This window comes from Haemaphysalis longicornis, unplaced genomic scaffold, assembly GCF_048455015.1.
Source record: "Haemaphysalis longicornis isolate Haplotype H1 unplaced genomic scaffold, Haemaphysalis longicornis Haplotype H1 scaffold_1, whole genome shotgun sequence".
Taxonomy (NCBI): domain Eukaryota; kingdom Metazoa; phylum Arthropoda; class Arachnida; order Ixodida; family Ixodidae; genus Haemaphysalis; species Haemaphysalis longicornis.
This window is the reverse complement of record NW_027526203.1, coordinates 378,122,847-378,135,011: the sequence shown is the minus strand read 5'-3', so window position 1 is coordinate 378,135,011 and position 12,165 is coordinate 378,122,847. Positions and strand designations below refer to the sequence as shown.

Sequence of the window (12,165 nt, the reverse complement as noted above, 5' to 3'; positions counted from 1 at the left end):
TGTTCTTCTGCATTCTGGCACCACTTGCATACAAGTGCAACATAACTTGTAGCTGTTTCGATTCCGTTTCCCGCTGCAGTCTGCTTTCTTCGCTGCTCATTGCGTAAACTGCTGTTCACGCCAAGCATTGTATTTCTTTTTTATTGTTGTCGTGTTGCAGTTTATTCATCTAAACAGCCCCCATACAGCAATGCCGCAGGGGCAATACGGGTATTTTATCAATAAAATAAATAAACAAATAAGGCCACGACGTCTGCATCGCAGCCAGATGCGCACGGTGATCACGCGGGGATCTCAGAACTATGCCTATTGACACAGACAGAGTAAGTATGAAAGCAGCAGCAAGCCTGCCGAAGGAGAGAATGCGCCAGCTAGACGAAAGCGAATCCACAGCAATCTCCCACCTGGCTGCATGGAAATTAAAAGGAATCCTGGAATGCCTGAACCTGCCACTCACACTGAAAACCAAAACGAAACTTTTTTCAGTTTCGCTCCTGAATGAAATAATAAATAATGTTCTGTTTTCGTTCCGGCCAAAAATATTTTTTTCATTTTTTGGCTCCGGTTTTCGTTTCGTTTCAGCACCCTGGTTTGCAGTTCTCAACAGCTTAGTCAGCCACGTCGTGGAGTCGTGTAACAACTTGTACTGACACGACTGGCACAAAAACGGCTCTGAAGTGTTCCAGATGTCAGCTACCTGGGCCACCACCGCCTGTATAACATTGCCTGACACATCAGCTGCTTTCCAATGGGAGCAGTAGGGAGGCGTGTATGCCAGCGCTCGCCATACCACAGAAAAGCGGAGAAACAACGTGTCCTAGGTGCCCTAAACAGGTGCCCTAAACGCCCCCTTGCGAAGGCTGTACAAACCCTGTAAATCGTTTCGTGTAGTTTCTGTGAAGCTACGCTGCCTGGCGGACAGTACTAGGCCATCAGCATGCGGGAAGGACAGGAGAGAGCAACAGGAAGGTGGCTGTTTCGCCATTTTCAGGAGTGTACAATACTATACAGGCAGCGTTGCCTGTGGACATATTGGTCAAGGAATTTGCTCCGTTCAACAGCGCCCTTTTTATGTCAGATCTGCACAAGCCGAGGTTTAAAAATTTCTGCAAAGCTCCTTCAAGGAAAACCACGGTACAGAGGAAGATTGAGGGTGGGGTGAGGGGATTCTTTTGCTGAAATTAATCTAGTAGGTGGCCCAGTTGAATATAAAAGGCATGTGTTCTTTTTCCCCCCATTGCACTTTTCGCGGTCGAGCTTTCCTGCATTTCGCCAGAGAGATTCGCTCAAAAAAGCTACTAGTTATAATACTCGGGAAAGCTCATGTACGGTATCACTCCGCCTAAGCGATGGACCTGGATGTCAACAGGCACGCGCACGTTTTGAAAGGAGAATGCCATCAATGCATGGTATCGTCTGCCTTTTCTCACGTAGTTATTTTGTCGTCACTGCAGTAATTTATAAGCACATTAAGTCCGAAAAATCATGGAAACAGCTCGTGCCATGTAAAAAAAATTCCCAGTAACACACTACTTGCGCCACGTGGAGTAACATCCGGCTGCGGTGATGAGGCACAGCGGCAACTTCCGCTGCCGTTCTTAACTTGTACCCGAGTATAGTCGCCTGACTTGCCATGATGAGCTTCTTAGCGTTGTTTTTTTACTTCTTCCAGTGAACAAGCAAAAGCAGCAAGTAAAAGGTCTGAAGGAGGCATTTTCGAACTACTGTTCTTTCAAGAGGTGTGCAGATGGCAAAAAAAATATTGTCTGTGTATTAAAGACGACTGTCAATGGCAATGAGCCTGCTACTCCTTCGCATTCAAATCCATCTTAAGCATAATTTTGACCTCACAATTTCGTGAATATGCCTCCTTCAATGAATTTGCAGAAAATTTAGGCCATTTAATATAATTCTATTACTGATGTTCTGAACATTTGTCAAAGATTAGGCATTGATACAAAGTTCACTTGCCTCAGTGCATCTTTGGAACAAAAACAAAACAAAAAAATACTTGAAAGAAACTGACCACAAGCCATGAAATCAAATTTAGAACTACAAAGCAATAGGACCACACTGACGCATGAGATCACAAAAATTCACATTTAATGAGAATGTGCAAGGGCATCATTAATAAAAATTATTAGGCAGTCAATGACGGCAAAGAGCAATCGAAAAGAATGATAAAATTTGCACCCTGCACAACAGAAACACAGCTGTTACCCGCAGTCTTTTGGCGGCCTTTTGCTATGGCCACACGTGTTGGAACACAGGCTCACAGCCACGTTGGCAGCGCATTGTGTTCACAAGCAGACACACACAACTGTCACCCTTCATCGTCTTCCTCTTCCTCGTCGCCGAACGATAAAAGGCGACTATCTTTGATGGAATTCACCTTGTCGCGGTTACTCTTGTCGATCTCTTTAAACCGCTTGTTCTGACTGCCTGCAGGAGATGCAGAGCTGTCCTCCTTCCGCTTGTCTGGCTTCTTGAACACTATTCTGCCATCAGCGGGGCCTTCATCAGCGGGGCCTTCATCAGCGGGGCCTTCATCTGAAAAACACAATCAAAGCAAAGCTCTCAGACAAAGGGTGACACAAGTGCAATTCACGTGTTCAATAAAATTTGCTCACTTCACAAAAAATGTGCTTAGCAAACATTTCTCCGCCGTCTATAGTTCATCTCAGAAGCTAGCTGCAGCACTGTGGAGGCTACATTGTTGTCCCCCTCAGGGCACCTAACTCACCGCGAAGGAAGCGACAAAAGGCGCCGGGGCCGTGCGGTGCCACTTGCCGAGAGGGGAAAAGGGAGCGTCCTTTCAGGACCCCCTTCACGGCGGATTAGGCGCCCTCAGTGGGCGCACTATTGATAACAATGTAGCCTCCACAGTGCTGCAGCTAGCTTGTGATATGAACTGTAGAAGCTGTCCTACGAGTTTGGGATCGTTGGTGATAGAACTTTGACATGGTAAAAAGCACTAAAAAATGGGGACACAAGGTAGAATACTTACACAGGACTAGTGCCCGTCCTGCGTAAGTGTTCTTCCTTGTGTGCCAGTTTTTTAGCACTTTTTACAGTGCCAAAGTTCTATCCCCACATATGGGTTCCTTACCATGCACCAAGGTCAGAGTTTGTCTGGTTTGTGTCCACTAGTAACATGGCCACCACAGCCAGAGTGAAACCCTCAACATCGTACTTATGCAGCAGCACATCATAAGAACTGCAGCATAGAGGCAGATCGAGACCGAGCCCTAGTGGCCGTAATGGGGGCAGGCTTTGGGTGGGGAAGGCTGGACACATTGCAGACTTGCCAGTGCTGATACACAAGGGGTTTGGGGGGAGTCGGTGATTCTTCCCTTTTTCCCAGGATAAGTCACTGCCACTGCATTCATACTTCCACAAAGCATGCCTTCTTATTTGTTAGTTTATGTTTATTACTAGCATGTGGCTGTGCTCAGCTACCTTATCTTGTGTTCCATGTGAAGCGCGCGTATCCTTCTGCCGCATGCCGTATCAGCAAGCCTGGTAGGGAAAGGGTGAAGCTTTTCGGCCCCTTTCACAGACTGTTTTTGTCTCATCGACAGTGTTCGACATAATACGATGTTTCCAGAAATGAGACCAGAACAGATAAACACGTGGAAAGCCAATGCCGCAGCATTCGCTTCACCGATGCTCATCTGTGCATGTCACTTTGTTGACTGCTTCTTCAAAGCTAGCCTATGTTCACACTGCAGCACAAGTTCACTAATATAAACGATCATTCCTACAAGAACCCTTGCCTCCTCCTTCACTGCGTGACAATATCTTACAACAGTCATCATTCATATTTCACTGAATTTTTTTTTTTTGCTTTTTATCACAAAATTTGGTTAAGACTCGAACTTTTGTGTTAAACAAAAAAACTTAACACGAACAAACTTTGAGGATGATTTTGCATTCTGCGACAGATTCGTCATCATGTGACGCCACGATGCATGTCAGAAAACCACCCGAACCTGTTAACATTTGCTCCACTGCTATCGCACGCTTTCCTCATCAACATCTTTTCATTCACTTATGCAAGCAACAGCACTAGACTGTCATTACTACCATTTCCTTTTTTCAACTTATAGTCGCGCTTCCTCAGTGCTCTCTGTAAAGTTCTGCTGCTCAGGGCATACTGCACGGCAGTACACAAGCCACTAGTGCTGCACAGGCATTTCAACATTTATTTGTCGTCTTTATATGAGGGAAGTTTCGGAAATAAACGCCCAAACTGTCTATCTTCCAGGGTGTCCATTTTGGCAAAAGAAAACTAAAAAAAGCAGTGCTCATTTATTGCGCCAGAATAAGCCGCATATTTCAGTGCACCTGTGCATCAGCTCATCACTGACTGCACGGACATAACAGTGCACTATGTTTGCACCCATTGAGCTAGGATCGTAAAAAATGGGCGACTAAATTGATGTTCACCTCCAATAAACTACAACCTTTCTATTCTACCTGTTTGCGATGAGACATAAAACCTTACTATTGGTCATTTTTGGCAGTTATGGTCAAAACATAACTGCCTTGATCAAACCGAAAACACAATGTAGCCAAGTTTTCAGGCACAGGGCATAGTGGCGGTCATATCTCGCGACTCAAATCAGGCGCTGCGGCACAGGACGGCGCTGATAAAAGAGTTTGGCACAACAGGAGCAGTTCGGCGCAGCTGTTCCACCCCTGCAGCTGCATGACAATTAAGCATTATCAGATTGGGTGGTGGAAACTGTACACGCATCCCCAGAACGCCGCTAGTTGCTTCCCATCAGCGTTTCTGGGCAGCACTGCAATGCGATTCGGCCATCGCTCCTGTGCTCCGTCTACTTCTGCGTGGACCTGTACGTCACAATACATCATCCCCATCATAACAGGGGCAGCCTCTCAGTAATGTGATGCGCAGAGTGGGATCACGACCCTGCCCTTCAAGTCAAGCACTCTGCGCACACAGCACTTTTTGTCCGAGGACAGTCAGCTGGGCTGCCTGTGGGCTATCCGGGAATGGTCAATTGAGGAGGCTCAGTGCAGACAAGTAGAATGCCCCACCACTGTACCTCCCGGGGCGAGGGATCATGATCATGAGAGGGAACACACACTGCGCCTCACTGAGGTGAGGCGCAGCGTGAGTTTATGTGAATACAGCCATCACCAGTCATCACATCGTACGTCATCGAAGATTCACTAGAAAGATGAATTAACGCTAAATTTTGTGAATGACACAAGCACACTTACTTCTCGTCCCGGAATCAGTGGCTGTTTTAGCATATCGTTACCGTGTTTGCGTTACCGTTTACCGTGTTACCGTGTAGCGGTAATCCGTGCCACACGTACCGTTCGCGGTAACTCTCGCGCTGCGTAGTCGACTCCCGCAAACACGGTAACGATATGCTAAAACTAGAGTGTACTAGAAGTTTTAGAGTGGCCCGACCGGCGGCCCGGAGCGGTGCTCCTTTCGCGCAGAAAATAGCGGCGGCGCTGCAGTCAACGACAACTGAAAGCGGCGGCTGGCCGCGCGCACGGCCGCACGCCCGGCCGTATTGTCGGCGGCCAGGAAACGCTGCTGCTGTACGCGCGGAGCGCTTGAAGCTTGTTCCGAGGGACCCCCGACTGTTTAAATATACTGTAGATGCAGTGGAGCGTGGGTAGCGAAACGAGAAATAAAGGCTGCGGCGCATTTTCCGTTAATTTTGCCCTTTCTAATCGATAACAAAAAAACTACGGTTTTATCGATCCTTTGGTACAGTATTCGTAGCGGGTTGTAAATTAAGTAATTGCAGCGACATTTTCGCTATTACAAATTTCCCAATAAAACTTTTTTTGCGTGAAGCGGCCTAATATGAACGATTTCATGATTGCTTTATGATCCTGTCCTTGTTATGCTGCTGGATGGACATAATTCGTTCACACAAAAAAATTAAAAAAATACGAGGCCTGGAATGATGGCTTTTCAGAAGATTTTTATTGTGGTGTAATTTACGTGAGCTGTTGTTATAGCCATGAGCAGTGGGCCACTTGTAATAATTAAGGATCAGCGTGGTGTTAATGCATGCTGTCACCTGACCCAGCAGAAAATGACACACGCAAGCGAAAAATTGTTTTAACTTAAGGATTATCTTAGGTATTAGCCCAGTTATCCCCAAAACCTTGTTTTTTTTGTAACTATTCTCCCAACATTCTATTTTTCGTACCACCTTAACCTGGTTCAGTGATTGATTTATCTATTGATTGATTATGGGGTTTAACGCGCCGACGCTGCACAGAAGATGAGCCGCGCTGTAGTGGAGGGCTCCAGGTTAATTTTTTCGACCACCTGAAGATCTTTAACTTGCGCCGAAATCTCGAGCAAAAGGGGGTTCCGCTTTTCTCCTCCATCAGAAAAGCGGCTGCCGCAGCCGGGAATCGAAGTCGCGTCCTTGAGTTCAACAGCGTAATTCAGCTAAGAAAAGTCGAATCAAAGAAACATAAATTTTATTCACTAGTATACTGAGAGAACAAATATACTACTCGCACATAAAACCAAAGCAAGACATAGATAAGACCATTAACAAATATATTCATCGCGACAAAAATAAAATATAACGCGGGAAACTATACACAGTCTATTATAAAAGAAAGTTCAAAGTTCAAATAAACGGAACTGGTACTAAATACACATTTCTATTGCATTTTCGATGGCAACGAAAATGAAATGTAACGCAAATAATCATACACAAAATATATTCAACAAAGAAAAGTACAAGAACTCTAGCATAAAGATTTACCTGGGACAAAAATACCTTGCTTACATTTTGGGGCAAACGCATTTTCAAAACTTCGCATGTAATCACAGGACTTGTTTAGACTTTTCATATAGAAATGCATCCGTGTCACGACGTAGAACCCAACCAAGTTTGCAGTCAAAGTCTCACTGTGCTGGCCGCAACCAATACCGGTGAAGGGGAAAACTTTCCCGATACCGAATGTGAAAGATTAACTCGATTTTGGAATCTCGAAATATCTGTCAAATCGAAACTTTTTTCTCTCCGTGCATAATTACCTGCCATAGGCGGTACGCCATTGCCCCTATTTCTCTCGAAACGTTTTTGTTTTCTAGTACCACGGATATCTTGAAATCTTGGCAGAGAGGACACAAGGCAAAGGTAGCACAGGCAGCTGATAATGTCCCTGTTCGAACGCTTAGCTCCCACCACTACGCGCCAAACGCGGCCGTGAATGGCAAATTTACGCGAAGTACGCGCTGTGCAAAACCGACCTCCCCGTTACCGGAATGCTGTCTGTCGCTTACATCGTTTTGAGATAGGTACATATGGACAACGCAGCTGATAATGCGGACGACGAGGAGCCTCCAGAAGTGCCTACAACAGAAGAAACACCAAACATGCAACGTCTGCTTCACAACAAGATAGAAAGTAGCGTTGGCGACCAACAACCGATGTGATGCATTGAGCAGCTTGAGAACGCTTTTTTGGGATGCAGATGGGAACGCAAAAAAGGCGAGCATCATATAAGTTATTTCTTTTGCAATATTAAAAATTGTTTTCCCCGCGAATTATTTTCCCTTTATTAGGAAAGCACCTATTTGCAGTGAAGCTATAAGGAGCACCAGCTGTTATTTCAGTGACCTGGCCACAAATTTTTGGCATTCCACATATCTTAAAATTTTCAGACAATTTTACGACTTTGAGTTAACGGGAGCTGTATATCAAGAGCGTTTTCAGAATACGCATCAGGAAATGTGAAAGTATCGTTAGGTGGAAGGCGTCGATAATTTGATGTTGGGTCGTACTAGTTTAAAATTTTCACAAGCGGAATTACAACGTACGGCGTTTACTCTCTAAATGAGCTGCCCAAAGGCGTGGATTCGATTTTCTGCCACGGCGGCCGCTTTTCTGATGGAAAAGAAAAGCTAGAAAAGGCCGTGTGTTCACGATTTCGGCGCAGGCTAGAGATTCCCAGGTGGTCAAAATTAATCCTTAACCCTCCACAACGGCGCCCCTCATCGCCTGTGTAGCGTCAGTGCGTTAAACTTCATAATCGATCAAAAAATCAGCTGCCCAGGCGCCAAACTCCGCAGCGAGCAGCGCAAATCTTGCCGCGCGCAGGCTAGGAGCTGGGGCCGGGAAGCGGCGGCTGTTCAATGGTTGAGGACAGCAGCGCCGCCGCTATACCGGTTTATTTTCTGCGCGAAAGTCGACCCGGCGGAGCAATGGGAGAGGCCGCCGCTCGGGCCACTCTAAAACTTCTAGTACACTCTACTAAAACTGCCTAATACGCGCACAAACGCTCTTTTAGGTGACGAGGACAAAGTACGCATATGGCACCCGATATCGGACTAGTCACTGCAGTCTGAAAAATCTCAAAACGTCGCACTGCAGACACTAAATTTATGTTACCTTCTTTTGGGGCATATTTCTCGGCTTCCTCCGCGGTCAGATCACCCGGCTTCAAAACGACGACGACAGGCTTCTCGTCATCCAAGTCAGGTCTTGCATCGCCCACGGGAAGTTCTTCTCTCTAGCGAATTGCACAAAGACAGGACAACAAAATAAAACTCAAGCATCGCACTGAATTTCGGCTCAGAGCTCACCTTGGTATCTACTGTCGGACCTTCTTTGTAGCCAACGCGCTCCTTAAGTTTCCTTAAAAACGGAGGGTCTGATGGTTTTACGCAGGTGACACTATTTCCTTTAGGCATTTTTGTGTCTGGGACACAGTATAATTTACCTTAAAGAAAACCATACGCCCAGCAGGCACACAGAACGTTAAACCCACGGCCGGCGCGGAGTCAAAACCGCCAAGCTCGCAGCCATTTTATGTCACATGCGTCATCAGCGTCATTTTGTGGCTGCATGAGAGGCGCTGGTGGCGCTGGCAGGCGGCGCTGTTTGCTAGAGGGCAAAGAGCGGCGGTCTGACGGGTGAAATTTGAAGTGACTAATTTGAATAAGTGTTCAACGAACGCAGGCTTCTCTTTGTTATCCCACCCGTAGTTTCAGAACAAAAGGGAAGGTGAGTCAAGTTGCGAGCTCTGCTGTAAAACCGCAATAGCAGGCTAAGTGCTTTCAAAATGTTTGTAAACGGTTAGGTATTTCGTAGTCGGGGAAGCTCGTAGTCGGGGGACACTGGTGGAGAGGATCCTCGTTGTTCCCGAGCTTACGACGCTGTTGGACCTAAACGTAAACGAGCTGTTTAGCAGAATTGTCGCGGTTTTTCTCTCGTTCGCCCAAACGTTTAGGGGAGCGAAAATTTAATGTTCTTGGCTTTCGTCTGGGAGCGCCATTCGTCCACACGCACGTCCGTTGGGACCTCTGACCTGCGCCGCCTCCTCCGTACATTGTAGCCCTTGTTGTGATGTAATGAGAAGTCCCAGCGCGGTCGTGCGTTTTCATCTTCCACTCGCAGGGTATTGGGGCGCACCATGGCCAGCAGCAAGACTGTGCGGTTCCTGCTTCCGCCCAAAACGTACCCGGCTTCGAGCCCCAGAAGACGAGCGCCGCAGCACTGCAGGTGCCGCTTCAAATGCCCCACATGCGAAGCAGTCTTCAGCCACTACATCCTTCTCTGCGTGCATACTTGGAGCCACGCTCCCGACGACCTCCGCGTGCCGGATCCGGCCATCAAACCCTGCAGCATCTTGCAGAGCACGGAGAACTTTGGTCTGCAGTGCTTCCTGTGCCCCTTGCGCTTTGGTTCGCACTTGGCGCTAAGGCAACACCTGGATGATAGCCACACGGCCGCCGATGACGTCAAGCTACTGCGGTTTGCATGCGCCTTTTGCGCCATGCGGTACGCATCAGCCGACCTGCTCATTGCACACATCCAACAGCACGATGTCTGGGAGGATGGCGACTTCTACCCGCTGTTCGCAGGCATCGTGGGCAAGCCACTGTGTGAACGTGATGACACAGTGTCCTCCTTTGAGTTAGACGACCTCATTAAGGAGCTGCAGAAGATTGCAGGCGATCTCCCGGCACAGCCAGCACTGCGCAAGTCTGCTTTCTCCAAGAAAATTCGGGGCAGCACACATGTTCCACTCAACTACCTTTGCGCTCTCTGCGGCATGAAGTTCCAGCACGGCTACCAGATTGATGAGCATGTCCGCATGCGTCACAAGGGCTTCCTCAAACTCATGAAGGCACGCCACGCTTGCGTTTACTGTGGCACGAAGTTCTTCAAACTGTCTGTGCTCAGGGAGCACCTGCTCATGCACCACGCCGTATCTGTGACCCCTCGGAAGAAGGCTCCAGTTCGGCTCTGAGCTTGTGCTCAGAAGCTTGTCCTGTTTGTACCGAGGTGCACAAGCAAGGCACACTAGTCTTTGAGAGCTAGGAATGCCACGTATAGTTTGTAAAAGTTTTTAATCTAGCAGCATCAAAAAACCCAAAGATGACGAGTGCAGGATACCATTGCAATGACCAGGGCTACAATGAACCCAGTGGTAGTGAATAACTTTCAGCTGCTGCTTACCTGGCCTAGCTAGAGCCAGATTTGGAAGTTGAAGCAGTTATGACGTCAGTGTATTTAAAATGGAATTCTGCTTTTGCCAACACCTAGTGGCCAAAATAGTTAAGTACTCATGCATGCACTGCGAAGTGTAGCACTGTTTAGGGGCGTCTTTGTGCACTCATGGTGAGCAGAGTTCTGGCTGTTGCAAACTGTCCCCACCACTAGCCCACAGGTAAGCACATACCAGCAAGTGCAGACAACGACCACTACCAGGCACTATCGCCAACCCGTATTCCCTTTCCATTTCGTGTGGTTGGAAAATAGCGGTATAAATAAACAGAAAAAGTGTTCAACTGCTATTTACAAATTTATGACACGTTGTATTTAAGGTTTCGTGAAGACAAAATGCATCTTTAATTTGAAAGGACTAGCCTTTGGTAACTCACTTGGCTTCATTCCAGCCAGGAAAAACGTTCTTTAACAAAAAAACGCAAGAAATATAGAAAAACTTTCAAATGTCATGCTACAGTAATGTAATATGGGCCAGGAGTAAAAACAGTTACCAGAGTATAAATGCATATTAACATCCAAGTGGTGCAATCAAATGGAACTAGAGGCCCCACTGCAATTGTCCAGTGATGTTTCTTGGCAGTGGCTTCGGTTGGCAGCCACCAGTCGCACTGAGATTCTGTTGAACGATAGAGAAATTGGCCGAAAGTGGCTGCGGAGTCTGCACTGCTTCATCTGTTGTCCTTCCATTATTTGTTTGAAGTTAGCTATAAAGTTGGTGCCACTCTAATCAGGACAAAGCTTTAAAACCAAACTTTTATTTTATCGTCGTGACCCCTTTAAAATTCGACCTCTGCAAAGTTTCAGCATAATGTCAGCGGTAAAGCCAATATTTTTCTTTTTTAATTAATGTACCTGTTACAATTGGAAACTCGTATACAACTAGAGGAATTTTCAGAAATGAAAAAAATTCTCTCCCAGCGGTGAACCAAAGCAATTTCGAAATGAGAGTTATTGATGTAATTTGCAGCTGTCAACAGCAGTAGGCTGTACTTTAGTTGCACAGTGGTATATGTGGAGGCATACCAACTAGCGTGGTTGTCAGTTAGCTGCACTAAAAAGAACCTGTCGCCTTTGGAAAAACAACATAAAAGTAAACCTTAGGTGTCAAACAACCCTGCTGCAATGCTTGACCGCTCGTGACATCAGCAGTGGCCATGTGCCTTAACAGTAACATGTTTTTAGCAACGAAGAAATGCAAGTATGCAGACTAATGTGAAGCAGCGAAGCATATGATGAGCAGTTTTTGAAGATGGGTCATTGCATTTGGTATTCCCAGTTGCGAGATGATGCTTTAATATGAACTTTGTTATTCTCGGTAAGAAATACTGCAGCATGTCTTCCGAACTTCGCTCATGCTTGTGGACTCCTTTGAGGACCAGTAGTAACTTGCGGAGAGAAAATGGAATCATTTATACCGTTGGAATAAATATGCATATTACTATTCTTGGCTAAATGTGAAAAATATATATGTCTCCATAGAATGCACTGCCATTACAGGACATGTGTGCTGTTGGTGCTAGTGTCTTGCACAGTTTTTGTAGCAGGATGCCTGGTCATCAGCAGAGCTATTGAAACCAGTCTGCGTCTGTTCACGATGTTTCATGTGCTTTTTGGTCTTAGCACGCCACCA

General features: G+C 46.4%; 2 protein-coding genes across 3 annotated transcripts; one reads left to right on the top strand and one right to left on the bottom strand.

The window, feature by feature from the left end:
• Nucleotides 1-2,086: 2,086 nt before the first annotated feature.
• LOC144155151 (uncharacterized protein KIAA1143 homolog) lies at nt 2,087-8,860 on the bottom strand. Of its 2 annotated transcripts, none has more exons than XM_077686418.1 (3): nt 8,606-8,860; nt 8,412-8,532; nt 2,087-2,550 (listed from the first exon to the last, which is right to left on the bottom strand). In XM_077686418.1, the coding sequence occupies exons 1-3, from the start codon at nt 8,711-8,713 to the stop codon at nt 2,324-2,326; spliced, it is 456 nt and encodes a 151-aa protein (XP_077542544.1). In that variant the 5' UTR covers nt 8,714-8,860; the 3' UTR covers nt 2,087-2,323. The 2 variants fall into 2 exon arrangements, with proteins under 2 accessions (XP_077542544.1, XP_077542545.1); XM_077686419.1 differs by having other exon boundaries at nt 2,087-2,536; nt 8,413-8,532.
• A 28-nt stretch (nt 8,861-8,888) lies between these two features.
• Nucleotides 8,889-11,982, top strand: LOC144155148 (uncharacterized). The gene is made up of 2 exons (XM_077686415.1): nt 8,889-9,026; nt 9,420-11,982. Exon 2 carries the CDS (start codon nt 9,436-9,438, stop codon nt 10,273-10,275), a length of 840 nt encoding a protein of 279 aa, XP_077542541.1. The 5' UTR covers nt 8,889-9,026; nt 9,420-9,435; the 3' UTR covers nt 10,276-11,982.
• Nucleotides 11,983-12,165: the final 183 nt, after the last annotated feature.

Bases quoted from the DNA above. Each gene is read 5' to 3' on its own strand.
- LOC144155151 (XM_077686418.1), bottom strand. From the start codon at position 8,713: ATGCCTAAAGGAAATAGTGTCACCTGCGTAAAACCATCAGACCCTCCG. The intron at 8,533-8,605 runs GTGAGCTCTGAG...GCAATTCGCTAG, and splicing joins GTCCGACAGTAGATACCAAG to AGAGAAGAACTTCCCGTGGG. The intron at 2,551-8,411 runs GTAACATAAATT...TGTGTTTTTCAG, and splicing joins GAAATATGCCCCAAAAGAAG to ATGAAGGCCCCGCTGATGAA.
- LOC144155148 (XM_077686415.1), top strand. From the start codon at position 9,436: ATGGCCAGCAGCAAGACTGTGCGGTTCCTGCTTCCGCCCAAAACGTAC.